This window comes from Phacochoerus africanus, chromosome 2 (assembly GCF_016906955.1).
Source record: "Phacochoerus africanus isolate WHEZ1 chromosome 2, ROS_Pafr_v1, whole genome shotgun sequence".
In the NCBI taxonomy this organism is placed as follows: domain Eukaryota; kingdom Metazoa; phylum Chordata; class Mammalia; order Artiodactyla; family Suidae; genus Phacochoerus; species Phacochoerus africanus.
In genome coordinates, this window is record NC_062545.1 from 40,906,990 (window position 1) to 40,924,657 (window position 17,668).

General features: G+C 39.1%; 1 protein-coding gene across 1 annotated transcript; it reads right to left on the bottom strand.

Moving 5' to 3' along the window:
- Positions 1-3,434: 3,434 nt before the first annotated feature.
- GJA1 (gap junction protein alpha 1) lies at positions 3,435-16,954 on the bottom strand. Its single transcript, XM_047759547.1, has 2 exons — positions 16,769-16,954; positions 3,435-6,342 (listed from the first exon to the last, which is right to left on the bottom strand). Exon 2 carries the CDS (start codon positions 6,324-6,326, stop codon positions 5,178-5,180), a length of 1,149 nt encoding a protein of 382 aa, XP_047615503.1. The 5' UTR covers positions 6,327-6,342; positions 16,769-16,954; the 3' UTR covers positions 3,435-5,177.
- Between the last annotated feature and the right edge of the window lie 714 nt (positions 16,955-17,668).

Genomic DNA, 17,668 nt, shown 5'->3' on the forward strand with positions numbered 1-17,668 from the left:
TCAAGTAGTGTTTTAAGGAATCTCAGCATTTTACCCATTATCTTCCAGAATTCTTTGAGTTAACCTGAATTTTCATTATTTTCTCACAGTTTAGGCTTAAGATTAGTTTAAATTTTTTCAGGGAGGGTTTCTAAATTAGTTAACTGGGTTCAGAATTAATAATATACCTGAATATGTGAAATATATAACTCTGACCCACATTTTTCAAAGCAAAAGGCAGTCTTACGCCTCTCTCCTTTTACTTTTAAAATAAAATAGCCCTTGCGGTTTGGTTTCTGCTACCATAGCAACTAGAAACTCTCTTACTGTCTATGCTAATTCTGATGAACAGTTTTGTCAGAAGTAGCTGGCTAACAAGAGTTTCCAGCACAAATGCCCCACCAGGCTTCATCTCATTCCATATCTCCTAGGGACAGATGGCTCATTGCATTAAATAAGACTTGAGCCTACGGTTTGCTTTCTTAAGTGGGTGCCTCTTGAGACAGTTTTTATATTCAACAGGAAAGCGTGTGGGCATTGAAATTACTCTACGCGTCACAGCCCAAATAAGCATTTAGTCATTTGAGAGAAACATCCGGAGACCAGAAGAAATAAGCTGACTTACAATTTCAACACTTTGAAGACCAGAAAACAAATGTAAAATTTTTTCCCCAAATTAGCTTTTTTCTTGACGTGTACTCTTCTTACTCTATTATCCTTGAAGCAACGTTTCTATGGTATTTGTTCCACGTCTGCTCTTGAGTTCTGAAAATTGCCAGCTGCAAATTCTGACATGCCAAGGGCTCAGCTATATTGGCCCAACCAAGAAAAGGTAAAAACAGAATCTTGGAGCCAGTAAAGATTATAAACATGTTTCTACACTATTGGCGTACTGTTTATAAAAAGAACTCACTTTAAGACTTTAATAAGCCCCCAAACTTCATTATTTGGCTCTCCCTCCAGATACAAAGCACAGATGTTTTGGCATGTTGGAATTTGAAGTTTGGAATTTTTTAGGAGAGGCAGTGTGTGGGCAGAGAACCAGCACCCTGGGCAGGTTGAGGTTCAGCAAGTTTCTCAAAATAAGGTAAAAGAACAGCTTGTGGCCTAGAAGTTTCATAAAGACCCACAGGAGCTAGGGTGCTAAGGCACTGAACCAAAAAAGGGCACAGGATTTCTTCCCAAAATTTAAAAGACTCAGATGATCCTACAAATTTTAAAAATAGGCAGCATAAGTTTGTGTATAAAATTCTGAAGTAAAATGATGGTAATATAAAATATATGATTATCTAACAAGACTAGGGAATTTCACATCAAAGCAGAGGCTTTGCTTAAAATACGTTTCCTATTGTTTACAGAGTAAGAAACACTGTTATAAGACTATAAAAAGGAACTTGAAGTTTCTCTTTCCTGTTTCTAACATGACCATCCTCTCCCCCATTTCCACCCTGCATTAATTTTTTTTTTCCCAGCAGACTCTAGAACTGCACTGTCCAATGTGATAGGCATTGGCCACATGTGGTTATTAAAATTAAAATAATTTCTTTAGACTCACTAGCCACATTTCAAGTGTTCTCATGGCCACAGAGGGCTAGCGGCTACCACTGCGAACAGAGTAGAACATTTCCACAACAGAAAATTCTACTTCTTCTAGAAGATTCAAATTTTTCCAATTTTTAAACATAAATTTTATGCAAAAAAAAGAGTATCTAATAAATATCTGTGAAATGAAATGGCAGGGTTTTTTATACATAATTTTTTAAACACAATTTTTAGTTGTGGAAAACAGGCAACCAGTTAAAAGGAACAAAACAGAATGAGTGGAGTATCATTTTTAAAACTTCTGGAAGGATTTCTATTGCAAGAGTCATGGGATATGGGTGACTTGGGGTCATTCTAAGAATCTCTACTCTTTAACAAAGTGCCTGATAGATGGTTCTTGTTTGAAACAGTGATTTCCTTTGGGAGTTAAAACTTCTCTGACTAGGCTTATGTTGGAGAATAGGGAGAAGTAGGAGGTTTGATTTTCTATTTTCAATAACTTTGTAGTTTAAACCTGTATGTTTATAACATGCTTTAAGTAATTTTTTTTTAATAGTGACAAGCTTTAAAGTGAGAAATGTTTTAAGATGGACTCTTTTTGAAAGATGTACTTGCCCTCCCACCTCCACATATATACATCAGAAATCTATATTCAGTAGATTTGTCCATCCATACCTTATGAACCCTGCTTGTGTAGTAGAATACACAGACACATTCAAATAAACCATCAGTTTCTCTATTCCCCATTGTAAATGCAAACACACACATGCAGAGAAAACTTGCTTCTCCCTTTGGATTATCAGGCAGGCAAATGAAAATACTTGATGAAATGTTGATACTACCAGTTATATTGATTTGGAAACTGGTTATTAGATTATCCTTTGCTGTAGGCACATCTCATAATCTTTATTCATTAAACAGCAAAGACAAACCCCCAAAACAAAGATGTGACTAAACTGAACTAGGGTTCTTCTAAATTAGTAATAATTCTATGCTTCAGTAATCTATTAGCTTGCTTTGTGATAAAGTTTTCTAAGTTAACAAACTTTCTTGAAATTTGAATTATTAATATATTTTATGTTTAAAACTTCAGCAATACTACCAATTACCCAGAATTGTTCTTGTCTCTCCAAATGGTTCAGTTTTCCTTGGGTGTTAAGAACTTTTAAAATTTTCTTTTCTGTGTTTGGAGTTCCTGTTGTGGCTCAGTGGTTAATGAATCCAACTAGGAACCATGAGGTTGTGGGTTTGATCCCTGGCCTTGCTCAGTGGGTTAAGGATCCGGTGTTGCCATGAGCTGTGGTATAGGTTGCAGATGCGGCTTGGATCCCCAGTTGCTATGACTCTGGTTTAGGCCAGTGGCTACAGCTCTGATTAGACCCCTGGCCTGGGAACCTCCATATGCCACAGGAGCAGCCCTAGAGAAGGCAAAAAGACACACACACACAAAAAATTTTCTTCTCTGTTTTCAAAATGTCTTGGAATAACAGAATCATAGATCAATTTCACTCTTTTGTCACAGAGCATAATAATACTCAAACTGGCTTTGCTCTTCTTTTATATCCAGGAGGCTCTACAGCTTTAAAATTTTAGCATCTTTATCCTTTTTTTTTGCTTACTTCTGTCATGTATAGGGCTACTAAATTACTCAATATTACTTTAGACTCTATCACACAGCTCATTAATCTTATATTCAAAATTTAACACTTATATACTTTGTCTTCTTCTCAGTTGAATAAATATCCAAAAATGTTAATCAAAACTGCACTGAACCTAGCTAATACTATCCTTTTAAGATTTTGCAATCTTGTCAATCTTATTTGCCCAAATTCTTATAACCAATAGAAATATTTTGATAATTGTGAATAGATGCAGTAAGAGTTTTAAAAATCACACAGAATATAGAGGCTCTCTTTATACTAAATTAAAACTTTATTGAATAAAGAACACTCTCCAGAAACACATGATCTGATGGACTAGTCTACATTACATGCAATGAAGCTGAACATGACAGTAGTTTAATATGGAATGTCAAACAAATTAGTATTTCTCATTGTACAAAACTGTTTATGTTGTTGACATGCAAGAAGAAAAGTATGATACTCTGCGTTTTCACTAATTATCTGTGATGAATTTTAAAAAGGCATTTGAACAAACTGGTAGATTTCTTTAGGACAGATTTCAAATAAATTAGTTACATGTGTACTACTGAAAGCTCTTTCAACCTCTCTTGCATTCCAAATAAAATCTTAGTGCAAACATCAAAGTTGTTGGTTGCTCCAAAAGACTGTCAAACTCATAACAGAATACAATTTCTGAATTAATGTATATTAAGTAGGACAAAACCAAGAATACCAGTTACTGCAGAATTCATTTAGGCACACTCAATAGTCCATTCTAAGCATTTCTTCTAAATCTCTCACATTAATTCCTAAAGCCTGTTTACAGTACTAAAATTCTATCATTCAAGCATCAATGATTATATTTCAGAAAAAAAATCATTCATTTCAGCAATAGCATTAACTGCTATATTCTAAAAAAAAAAAAGAAAAGAGAAAAAAAGAATCATAATTAACAAAACTAGTATCCATAATAGGATACATGGGGAAAAAAATTTTTAGGGAAAAAAAAGTGTGCTTTACTTGCACAGCAGGAATTATATAATGTAAACACCATGTTGGCCCATACCATGAAATCCATGAGAAAAGTTCAAATTTGAACACTGTGTGCATTATTTTCAAATCTGTGTTTGTGAGTTTATACTGCATCTGCTTGTACCAATACATGACAAATAAAACACACTCTTCCACAAACATATACATACAAGTGATTGTTAAATATTGAGCATGGCTTGCTTCCCTGACTCTAACTCAAAAAATGTTAAGTGACATCCTAACTGTTTAAAAAATGTTTACAGAAATCATTAAATGGATGTGATAGTAGTTGAGGAATGACGTAAAGTGATGGTAATAATATAAGCAAGTGGATGTAAAAAAGAAGGTTTGTGTAACCGGCTGAGATTTGCAAATGCATGGAACATCTTTTTCTGTGGGCCTTGTCTGACCTTTTAACTGATATCAAGATTAAAAAATATAGTAGCACAAGTCCATTGACACCTGGAGGGTCAGGCCTAAAAAGCTTACCTTCAAAGTGCAAATTTTAACAATGGAATGTTTTAGCAGGGACACAAGGAAAATCCTCTGTTTTTCTTGAAAAAGAGAAATAAAATGTTCAGGAAGTATTTTCTCCTGGCCAAAGTTATTTCAGTTTCTTGGTAAAATAAAAAAAGTATTTAGCCAAAAATATCACCCACTCTTTCACATACACAGAGCTATTCTTAAGGGTATGGGGGGGGGGGGAGAAAAAGCCCTTACCTATGGATCACCTAATGCAACTCTTATTTAGAACTTAAGTTCTTTAAGTCAACTACATTAAATACCAACCTGTACCTCCCTCATCCCCTCCCTCTCCACCCACCTATCCCTAACACCCCCTATGAACCAGGTATTCTAATGTCTTTGTGTTTTCTAAGCCTTGTGACAAGGCTGTTGAGTACCACCTCCACTGGAAAAAAAATGAACACCTAAGGTGCACTTTCTATAGCACCTTTTTCTTCTCCACAACTGAGTGGAATCTTGATGTTCTCAAGATTGGCTCTAGATCTCCAGGTCATCAGGCCGAGGTCGGCTGCTGGCGCGACTGCTGGCTCTGCTGGAAGGCCGCTGGTCCACAATGGCTAGAGGCTGGAGTTCATGGCCAGCATCGAGTTTTTTAGAATTCTGGTTGTCATCGGGGAAATCAAAAGGCTGTGCATGGGAGTTAGAGATGGTGCTTCCTGCCTGCCCCATTCGATTCTGCTCGGCACTGTAATTAGCCCAGTTTTGCTCACTTGCTTGTTTGTTGTAATTGCGGCAGGAAGAATTGTTTCTGTCTCCGGTAACCAGCTTGTATCCGGGAGGGGACATGGGTGAGAGCGGAGCAGTTGGTGAGGAGCAGCCATTGAAATAAGCGTATTTTGGAGATCCACAGTCTTTGGAGGGGCTCAGTGGACCGGTGGTGGCGTGGTAAGGATCACTCTTTCCCTTCACACGATCCTTAACACCCTTGAAGAAGACATAGAAGAGTTCGATGATGTTCAAGGCGAGAGACACCAAGGATACGACCAGCATGAAGATGATGAAGATGGTTTTCTCCGTGGGACGAGAGAGGAAACAGTCCACCTGGTGTGGGCAGGGATCTCTTTTGCAAGTGTAAACAGCACTCAGGCTGAATCCATAGATGTACCATTGGATCAGCAAGAAGGCCACCTCGAAGACAGACTTGAAGAGGATACTGATGATGTAGGTTCGCAGCAAGCCCCCTCGCATTTTCACCTTGCCGTGCTCCTCAATGCCGTACTTAAACTTCTTTATTTCTATCTGCTTTAAGTGCATCTCCACGTTGACACCGTCAGTTTGGGCAACTTTGAGTTCCTCCTCTTTCTTGTTCAGTTTCTCCTCCTTTCGCATCACGTAGAACACATGAGCCAGGTACAAGAGTGTAGGAACAGACACAAATATGATCTGCAGGACCCAGAAACGCACGTGAGAGATGGGGAAGGATTTGTCATAGCAGACATTTTCACAACCGGGTTGCTGAGTGTTACAACGAAAGGCAGACTGCTCATCACCCCAGGCTGACTCAACAGCTGTGCCCAAGAGCAGGATTCGGAAAATGAAAAGGACTGACAGCCACACCTTCCCTCCAGCGGTGGAATAGGCTTGAACCTTGTCAAGGAGTTTGCCTAAGGCACTCCAGTCACCCATGTTGCCCGGACACTACCTGCAAAGAAACAAAAAGACAACTAAATGACCACAGACTACAAATTATGAGTTTAATATGTAGTTTTTCTGAGCCGAGTCAAAATATTGTAAAAGGTCTCCTATCTTTCTCAATAAAAACCCCACAAGTGCAAACTCTTCCATTTTCCCCTGAAAAGAGGTCTCAAATTTTGAGATATACTAAATCTTAGAAATAGCAGATGTGAAGTAAATTGCAATCTCAACCTGGCCAGGATGTATGACTTGCTCAACCACTGTCTCACCACGTGATTTGAGAAGCTGTCTGTGCTAATTGCCTCTGCTTATTTTATACATCTGATAAGTGAGGACAGTTCTTCCCTGGTAAGCCTGTGCCTGCATGCACACCTAAGCAAAATGCTGATGTGTGGTGTTGAAAACACATGGGTACTTAAGAACTAGGTAAGAACACCCATACCCATGCGCAGGTATGCAACCTTTTTTAAACCTCCATCCTACCACACAGAGCACTTTAGTGCACTTTATTCTTATTTGTACCCTGAAATGTTCCTCCTTGGCATTTCTTGGGTCCTTTGTGCATACTCGATCTTGTGATCATTTACACCACTCTTTCTTCTTAAGCAGTGATTTATAGGGTTCCAAAGGCTGTCTTCTGCCCAGAGGAAAATATGTTGTACTGAAACACACCATTCTGATACACTTTGTGTCACTCTATGCAGGAAGCTACCTTCAAAAACAAAGACTAAATGCACATCACATTTCAAGAAAGAGTTCAATAGGCCTCAAAACCAATTATAGCCTGAGAAATGAAAAAACGACTTTAAAGTGTTATCTCCAGTAAAAATAATTGTTTTTCATCACTTGATTGCTGTATACTTTCAAGTTCCTTTGTTGGGCTTTGGGCCCTCAGCCTACACACTCTAACTTCCTATCAATATCTAGATACATTAAGCCTAGGACTTCCCCATCAGGGATGAGAAATAGCCTCATGTCTACAGCGATAACAGGAATCCCACAAATTATTTCTCTAGTTCAATTTATACCTCTAATTGCCAATAGTCCATTTAACTGATGGAAATTGAGGTCTTAAGTATACAGGAAATATTCAGTTATAGTAGAGCCAGAGAAAGACTTTCAATCCCAAGAACAAGGCTTTCCAATGCACTGGTCTTGAAATTATAGTAAAGCTGAGTTAAAGCAAGAAATGCTTCCATGCTTTGATATATACAATCTTAGCAGAGACTGAAATCTGGGAAGAAAGGAATAACATTACATGTGGCGGCCATAAGAATAGTCTAATTTTCAGCAGAGAGTAATTAGAGGGTTCAGAATAGGATGACGTGGCCAAAGATTAATTAATTATTAAAACCAAGTAAAGCCAAGACTTTCCAGGAGCTTACTAATGGATTTTAAATAGTGTAACTAAAAGTAAGATTATACAGGCTTCTTAGAAATATGTTTGTTGTCTGAATATAAAGAAGTTTTCTCATCTAGTATTAAACTACGAGCCATCTCCTTGCAGGAAGGAAATGAAATCCAGGGGCATCTTCTTCCCTACCAAGCAATACTACATTTCTCTCTAATGCCTCTACCTCCTGGCCCATAGAAGCCAGAAAAAATGAACTGGAAATCTGGCCTGGAATTTCCTGGATGGAACAAAGAAGAGAGGCTGACCCATAAAGTGAAACAGCACCAGCTATCTAAATTCACACTCAGTGGGGATCTTTGATGGCAGCCCAGAGGCTGGTGACAAAGAATGCCGGGTGGGGGGCGGGGGGTAAGAGTTGGAGGTAGCTGGGCAGGTTACAGGAAGTAACACCCTTCTGCTAGTGGTAATAAAAAAGGGAGCTTCTCCTCTAGGAAGGGCTATTTTAGATTGTGAAGTGACAGTGAAATTGATGTATGGAAAGAACAGTGAGACAAGAACAAAGGCTTGTAGGATTGACAAAGAGAGGTCAATAGCCAGGGGAAGGCCTGAAGTAAGAGGGAGTAATTTAGCTTTGATGGACAGCTTGAAGGTGAGAGAATATGAAGAAAAAAAAAAAAAAACCCTACAATTTAGCAGAGAATACTACACTGGGAATGAAGAAGTACAGTTCATGAGGGTCAAACAAACATAACAGAATTTCTGGAACTCTATCAATAGACAGTTTCTATGTGATGATGTGTAAATTGGCCCTAATTCTGTTGTAGAGAATCACAATATTTTTCTAGTGTCATCTGCTTTTGCTCAATACTCTAATTGTTGGGGGGGGGGGAAACAAAAACGATTAAATATAAAATCATAAACTGTACACATTTCATCACATTCATGCAATGATCGAGCCCAAGAAAAACAATGTGTTTCAGCCACATTGAGAAGTTGTCATTTTGGTATGTCATTACTATTCAAAGTAAAATATAATCATGTAGATTCTTGTGGCAATTAATTGCTAAGCTTCTTTAATTCTATAGAAAATAAAACTTGACTTTCATATAATTCTGAGATTCTACAAAAATACACTACAGTGCCACAGATTGTGAATTTAGGTCACTGAGCAGTTCTCTAGGTAGCAGCAAAGTTGTCTTTTCTTTAAATAAGCACCCATGCAGTTGTTATTTGCATTAATGAGTTAGTCTTTCATCTGAATAAGATTAATTATCCAATTGGACATCAAGTATCCTTTAACATGCAGATACCTGTTATTAGCACTATCACAGAGACCATCAGATAATGTTTAATGTGATGGTTTATACTTCTCCTTATGATTCTCAAGGAAAAGTAACAAAAATAGTTACCTTGTTTGGTAGTTGTTCACTGTTGTGAACCAGAAGTTCTATCAAGTGGTTGTCCCCCCATCCCCATTAATGTTTTCATTTTTCCAAGTCAGAGTTGAGAAATGCATGCCCATTTACAGGGAAAGGTCATAATTTCATGCTACAGAATCCCTAGCATTGATTTACAGACTATATACTTCATTCACATACACCAGGTTAAATAGGTAATATTCCTTAGCGGATACATGAGAAAATCACGACAGCTGAGCATATACCCTGTATATTCATGCCTTCACCTCTAGGTTCCCAAGGTGGAACTTTATACGTAGATTAAGTTCTAGGTTAAAGGGCTGCACAAAGTTCTCATTAGGAGCAAATGCCTGACAACAGCTGAACTGTCCTTCTTGTGTTCCCCATGACCATGTTAGATCACATTTTCCACTGCTCTTCACGGCCCTCTAGACTACAGGCTAAAAAGCACAGGCACTCCAAGTGTGACCTGCCCAAGGACGCTCTGGAAACTTTTCAGTGTTTCCTGAACAGCATCACCACCCCTTCACAGTATTTGCTAAAAACATGCATTTCTGGCACTCACCAATTTGAATGAATATGATGGGGTTGTAGGGAGAGAGAGAAGAATGGCTGGGAAATCACTTTTTTCTCTCTTCTTTTTTTAAACAAATGCACCGGGTGATACGGAAGTAAAGTTTTAGGCCAAGAGGCAAAGGTTTCTGGATACTTTTTGGTGCTCTCTTTCTTATTCACAATGTTTAGGAGTGTGAAAATGTCAGGAGAGCAAAAAGGGACAAAGTATCTAAAAACACCAAGGGGATGGGGCTGGGGGCAGGGGTGTCAGTGTGAGGAGCAGTGGCTCTCTGAGCTCCTGGAAACTGAGCTCACTCTTCACCACCCCTTATCCCTCCATCTCCCCTGGCTGCTCCCCAAGAAGCACAAGGACGCAAATGCTTTATTCAAAACGGAAAGAAACCTTCAATTTTAAATTCCTTTTGACTGTCCTCCTTTCCAGATCCTTATAAACAAATCACCATGCCAAAGGTACAGTCAAGTCCCTGTGTTGCTAATGTTCCCATAATTATTAGCAGAATTGCAAAACACTTTACTTTCAATTTTAAAGATTCTCCCAAGAAGAGACACTATAAACAGCTGACTGGGTAATTAAAAAAGATAAATAGGGAGTTCCCATTGTGGCTCAGTGGTTAACAAATCTGACTAGGAACCATGAGGTTGCGGGTTCAATCCCTGGCCTCCCTCAGTGGGTTAAGGATCTGGCGTTGCTGTGGCTTTGGTGTAGGCCAGTGGCTACAGCTCCAATTCGACCCCTATCCTGGGAACCTCCATATGCCGCAGCAGCGGCCCTAGAAAAGGCAAAAAGACAAAAAAAAAAAAGGCAAATAAGATTGTTTCCTGATAAAATAATTTAATGGATTTTTTTTTTTAAGGGAAAGGGAAGTGCCATGTATGTGTTTCTAACATCCTAAAACCGAAAAATTATAAGCCTCAAAACTAATCTGTAAATCCTCAAGTTTTTCTTTAATTTTTGTAAGAACACCTCTCCCTTACAGTAAATGTCTCTGAGCAGGCTCAGTTGTGACCATTCCTCTATAGTTACAACAGCCAGATGTTCTTTTGTAATATTTATACCCATACATAATTAACATAACCCACATTCAATATATCAGCAAATACTATAGGCTTTATCTTCCCCCCAAACAGACTATGAGTCTCACCACTCCTGCTCTTAGTCTGATCTCAGCCATCATCACCTGTCTTTAGGTTACAAGAGCCTAGTTACTCTGCTTGCCAATCTACTCTCTTCAAGTGGTCAATCTTGAAAGAAACTAACAAGCTGATCTGCCCTGATCAGCTCTGCTCCACCCCTGTAGTTCGCTCTGATCTCACCTCATCAGCCTGTACTCTAAGCACATCATTTGTTATATTCCTTGTCCTTTTTTTTTGTTTTTTAATGGCCCTTAGCTCTACTCGACATATTATATATATACCTGTTTATTGTCTGTCTGCCTTCATGACAAGGATTTATCACTATCTGCTTCCCTCAACTAGAATGTGAGCTCTATGACTGAGGGAGTTTCTTTTGTCCACCTCTGTATCACCAAGGTTTAAAACAGTAAGAGATAACGCATAAATATCTATTGAATTAATTAAATTGGATTTGTACAAAAAAGGCACCAGGTTTCACCAGTTTTGTTGTTTACTACCTCACTGGGATGCTCTTCATTATAGTTACATATCCCAAACTTCAGAACTTTAAAATTAATTAAAAAGGGACTTTCATAAGTTCCTGTGGTGGCTCAGAGGTTAAAGAATTCGATTAGTAACCATGAGGTTGTGGGTTCAATCCCTGGCCTCGCTCAGTGGGTTAAGGATCCAGTGTTGCCATGAGCTGTGGTGTAGGTTGTAGATGCAGCTCAGATCTGGCGTTGCTGTGGCTCTGGTGTAGGCTGATGGCTACAGCTCCAATTAGACTCCTAGCCTGGGAACCTCCATATGCCATGGGTGCAGCCGTAAAAAGACAAAATGACAAAAAAAAAAAAAGGGACTTTCACAGAAAAAAAAGTGGGATTGTCAGTGTCTTGTATTAGACATACATTGTCAAGTGATAATTGCTGAAACAGAGAACTGTCTGTTGAAACAACATGCTTTAAAGGATTCCTGAGCAGATGATATGACTGAATTAAGGAAAGCCTATTTAACAAAGAGCATATTGAATTTATTAGACAAGGTAACAGTGATTTTGGAATTTTGCAGAACTGCATCAGCTATCATAGATCTTTATTCAATCTTACTATTACGCTGTTTTATTTTAAAACAACAACAAACTTGTGTTGTCATATCACAGTTCTGCCATATTCTAATTCTGACGAGACCACAATCGCTGAGAGTAAAGAACACCATAGCGTCTTGCAATGGAAGAAATAATGTGTTAATACTTGTGTTTATCTCAAGAATGATAAATCTTGGGGTAAGACTAGGGCTCTGAAGGGAACAGTACCAGCTGATATCAACCCCAGTTAATATAGTATCTCCATATAGTTTGAGTGTGGGTAGGCAGTTAAGCAATTTGAACCAGGTACCACAGAAAATGTATATTCCCACTTCATCAGATAATATACACAAACTTTCTTCCTTATACCTGGGCAGTTAGCTTAACTCTATAGTATATCAAACGTATTCCATGTAAACATCTATTCTATTTAATACCCTGCCCCACAGCACCCTGATTAGCCTTAGATTCCTTTGTAAAGAATGATACTGCTTCATTCCCGCAGGTATTTGTTGTGTGGCATTGATTTTTATGGGGGGAAAGAAAACACTTATACCTGGGCAATTAGCTTAACTCTATAGTATATCAAACGTATTCCATGTAAACATCTATTCTATTTAATACCCTGCCCCACAGCACCCTGATTAGCCTTAGATTCCTTTGTAAAGAATGATACTGCTTCATTCCCGCAGGTATTTGTTGTGTGGCATTGATTTTTATGGGGGGAAAGAAAACACTAACAAGCCTTTCTTTCCTTGCCTCTCACTCTTTTCTATCACAGAGTCAACCCGCATCAGCCTCCACGAAACAATAAGGTGAGATGGGAGTTGAGGAGTGAGGGACTCCATCCAAAGAGAAGATGACACCTACCAAATACAAAGTCCCCTCCCTAGTTCAACAGCTATCACTCACCTCCCCAACTAATAGGAATTTCTCATGGTCACTTTAGGGGTGCTAGAGGAAAGAGCCTAAGTCAGATGCTGCAGACTAAAAGCTGGGTTGACTGTGATCTGATGGGACTTCAATGCTATTTCTATCACTTCTGGGTGCTTTCTCACACCTCACCTCCAAATTGACTATTTCTATTGAACAGCCTAGTTGTTTTATCCTCATATAAACACACCCTCAGAGCCCTCACAAGTGTATTGATTAAGAAGTTGATTTTCCTTAATGAGAATTGAATAATTCATGCACATGAAGCTCTTGGTAAAAGCTCAGTAAAGTTTAGCTATTACTCTTTAAATGGTCTTGAGATAAAGATATAGACCATTTATTCTCTAACGTTGGCATCCTTTCTTTAGCAAAATAGCTATTAAGAAATGATTAGCATTTTGGTAATAGCAACCAAAATTAGTTTTCAAGGAGCCCTTGCAATGAGTACAATATTATTATTCTGGCAATCTCAAAGAGATTTGTGGGAAGGAAAAATTTACCCTTTATCAGTTAATAGGGAGAAAAGGCCATGAAGAGGGTCTGCCTGTTTTGTGTTTCTAATTGGAGGTATCTCTAAATCATGGAAAAAGTCCTATCCTACAGAATGCATCTCCCTCACTGAAATTGCTAATAAACACTGTTTTCTATATCACTGTGAAATATTCCATAACACCCACTTTTAAAGAAATTATTTAGAAAGCTAGGAATATTTGGATGTGAAGATTACAGAAAATTTTAAGTTTAGTGTTAAGGAAACACACACACACACACACATCAACGGCCCACCATGGTTTGGGTTTTAACTTTGGCAAAAGACAGTATGTACATACATAGCCAAATGGTGAACCTAGACAGGCAAAGTGGAGAATTTAGGTAGTTATCTGAAGCGAGAAAAAAAAAAAAGCCTCCCATGGAGGAGAAACTCTGGGGACTTTTTTTTAACTTGACTTATCTCCACTGAATATTGACATTAATGGTAAACACTGTAATTAATAATTAATAAATAACTTTTCTCCCCAAATCTGAACTGTATGTGCATACGCTTCCACAATCTATTCCAACAACTGAGAAGCTCAAAGGGAAGTCAGAACAGGAAAGGTGGAGTAGAAGGTATTAATCACTGGTGACTTTCCTATCATTCCCTTCCCTCGGGTATCATGTACAGAGGCTCTGAGGCTCAAACCAAGCTACACCTCTGGATATCATCAGAGAAATGAAGGAATGCACCATATCATGAGTTTTCCATCCTTCTCTACTCAGGAATTGAAAACATCTCAGTAACAAAACAACTCTCAGTATCTGAAAACACACCCTTTCGGATGCTTGCTTGGAACTTTGTTTCCTGGGAAGGGCCAGCAATGTAGGAATTATACTGTAAAGGGTGAAGAATTGAATGTTTGGGGCAGCTGTGGTGATCAACTATAAAAGGTAGTAGAAAAATGGGAACATGTTTAAACAGTGAAGAGAGTAGAATTAAAGCATTATCAAAGCATTTTCCAAGCAAAGGACGGGTGACAACCACACCCTGACTTGGAGAACTACAAAGCGCAACACAAACATCTTGCCACGACAAAATGTTTTTCTACCATTGCCATCGTTCTGGCAACTCGGCCTACCTAGAAGAATTACTCTTTCCCTGAAGTATTTTCTACCTAAGTGGCTTATTTCTATTTTAGGGACAGGGCTAATTTAATTAAATCTCTGTTACTACAGGATTTTATTTTCAAGAATCCTTGTTCAAAAGTTAGGCTTTAGGAAAAATTTTCATAATCTACTCTTCAAATTGCCTCTTCATTTTAGACTAAATTCAAGTGTGCCTAATTTTCAGAGGGTAAGATTAAGCATCTTGTTATTACTAACTTGGTTTGGAAGGCAAAAGAAATTAAACCCACCTCCAAATGCAACAATGTCTATTTTTCCACGTTTATAGTGCTCCTCTTTGTACTCTGGGAGAGAAACACAGGCAACCTTAGGATAAGGATGAGGTTGCTCAAGGAGGGCTTTTGATAAACTTTATGGGAGATGCTCTGTAAACATCTGGAGGGCTAATCGATAGGATACCGTGGTCGATCCGCTGCTAGGAACTCAAAAGTTGAATTTCCAAATTCTGTACTGATTTACTCCTGGACATGTCATGAGGTCTTTACTCATTTCATTACGTGGCTTCCTCTGCGCTCCCCTACCCGCCCCCCACCCCCGGATTCTTAGGAAATTTCGAGAACTTACTCAAGAGTTACAAGTGTCATTTAGACACATTAATTCCCAAGGTACTCAGGTTTCCTCGTCATGGCTTACACACTAGGATTCAACAGGTTTGGAGAAAAAGAAAAAGAAAAAAGGGCACTGCGGATGGCGGTGAGAGAAAAGGGAAATTAGATTGACACATTTAATTCAATTAATCATTTGCTATTCTTTTACCATTCGGCATGATGTCCATCTCCTCCAAACCCACCTCCCCCGCTCCCTCCCCTTCCCTTCCAGTGGCGGAACTCGGACCTGCGCTGAGTTTAACTTTTAAGCATTTGAGGGAAATATCCGCAAACCTTGCCAAAACCTGGAGGCCGGGGCAGCCCAGGAGCCGGGGCGAGCCAGGCGGATGCTAAAATGGCAGGAGGCACCCCGCGCCCGCCCGGCCCCAGGCCCCCGTCCTCCTTCCCCAAAGCTTTCATTTTTATGTGCTTTTGAGCATTCTCTGGTGCAAATACTTCAAACTGTAGGGTAACAGCAAGAATTTAAACTAATTACTTCAGTCCCTGGAATTAGAACAGACAAAATCCTTACCGGGCACGAAAATGCATGGCTGCATTTCAGGCTAAAAGAATGTGGGTTACTCACAAGAGCCTGTAAGAAATTGAACCTTTAAAAATGACAAATCGTCTTTATCTTTGCCTCCTGACAACACCCTGGCGGCTCAAACTCAAAAAAGTTGCCCCAGAGCTCTTTAGTGTGTTGCAGGTTCGGACAAGCAGAAGGTGGTGGCGGCGTGTTTGTGTGTGTGTGTGTGTGTGTGTGTGCGCGCGCGCGCGCGCGTGTGTGTGTGTGTGTGTGTGTGTGTGTGTGTGTGTGTCGGGGTTGGGGGGGGCGGTAGCTCCCTCTAAGGCGCTGTCTTAAGAAATTTCGTTTCATATTCTCTCTAGGAGCCCCTGTCTTAGGAGACCGTTTTGGAAATGCACCCTGATATGCACTCTTTTCTAAACGTCTGTTCTTGCCCTAACTTAACGCTTTGTAAGTAACCAGCAGGCAGGCATTCAAGAGATTTCACCTCCTGAATTGCCAACGTGGTCGAGTCAAAGGTGGCTTCCCTGAGGGTCTCAAGATTTTTCCCTAGTGGCGGCTAACACAAAGTTAACTCTTTACTGTTGCTTTAAGAACCTCAGAATTACAACCCGTATTTTTACACCTTTTTGTTTACCGCGGGAAATTCTACGAAGAGACCACGTGGAAGTCAAGTAACCGCAAGGTCTTAACAAAGCACTTTGTTAAGAAGTCTGCTTTTCAAGGCTAGAGAAAATCAATCAAGATTTCCATATGAAAAAGCACAAAGCGTAGAATTCTATAGCAAGCACTCTAGGCATCTTTGCACTTTGATTTTTTCGTTGTAGCCAGTCAAACCCCCAACCTAGGCCCCCAAACCCCACCCCACCCCAAAGGTTACAAAGCGTCTAGACTATTACTAATTACCAAAAAAAGTGAAATTCTACTCTAAAATGAGGAACCAACCAAATATCCAGAAAGGTATGAATCTTATCTACCTGTTGCATTATTAAAAGATAACTTTTTAACAGTCAAAAAATAAATACCGTAAGTTCCATTTTAACTTTAAAACTACAGACATTTCAAGTTCATCATTCCCTTTATATCATATCAAAGCTACATTTAACACTTTAAAAAACTTTAGCAAAGTTTTAATTGTAGAAAAAGAAAGAAATAGGTAAAGTCCTTTTTGAAAACTTACTCTTTCCCTTAAAAGAAGTGAAGTAGGCACGCCTCAGAGGATGAAGTAAAATGAAAAAGCAAGTTCAGGCACTCAGACCTGTCTATTTAAAGTTTAAAAGTCTGCTGCTGTTTGGTACTTTCCTCACTCCTTCCCCCTAATGAAAGAAAAGTGCTGATACCTCGTAAAAGCTTTTTTCTTACTTGGAGCACTGAGCTTTTAAAAGTTTCAAGCCACTGACTCAACAAGGAGGAGGGGCTAGGAGAAAGGGGTGGGGAAGAGGAAAGGCGGGCGGGAGAGTGGCGAGGAGGCCGGCAGCCGAGAGGGGTGGGGCGGGCGAAGAGGCAGAGGAGTAGCCAGGTCCAGATGAAGTCCTACTTTAAAACTGCTGACGAGAGGCATGAAATGGCATTAGAGACCTGAATGCCATTACTTGTAGTTACTCCTTACAGTAACAATTACGGGTTTTAGTTAGTGCTTTTTTCACCCAAAGTCCAGGGATAATAAAAAGTAATGTATTTTATATTATTACTACCTTTTCTAAGATTTTATTTCCTCTAATATATGTATATATTACACTAAATTAAAGTGATGGAAAAGTGTACAGCCAGGGCAAACTTCCTATTGGCCAAGGTGTGTGTAAAGGTGGGTGTGAGTGAGTTATTTGATGAGCTAATTCCTCCCCTCTTAGTTTAAAGGGACAATAAACAAAGGAAATGGAGATGGGATTGAGAAATTTGAAAAACGAACATTTTAGGATGGTATGCCCATCCCAAATCCACCTCTCAACTCCTTGACTGCTTTAAATTTCATTCTTTCCCACAGTTTTGCAAAAAAAAATATATATATATATATATATTCATAACTGTATTATAATACTTTTTGACTGTTAAATCTTCCTATCTGACCTCTACCAAATCT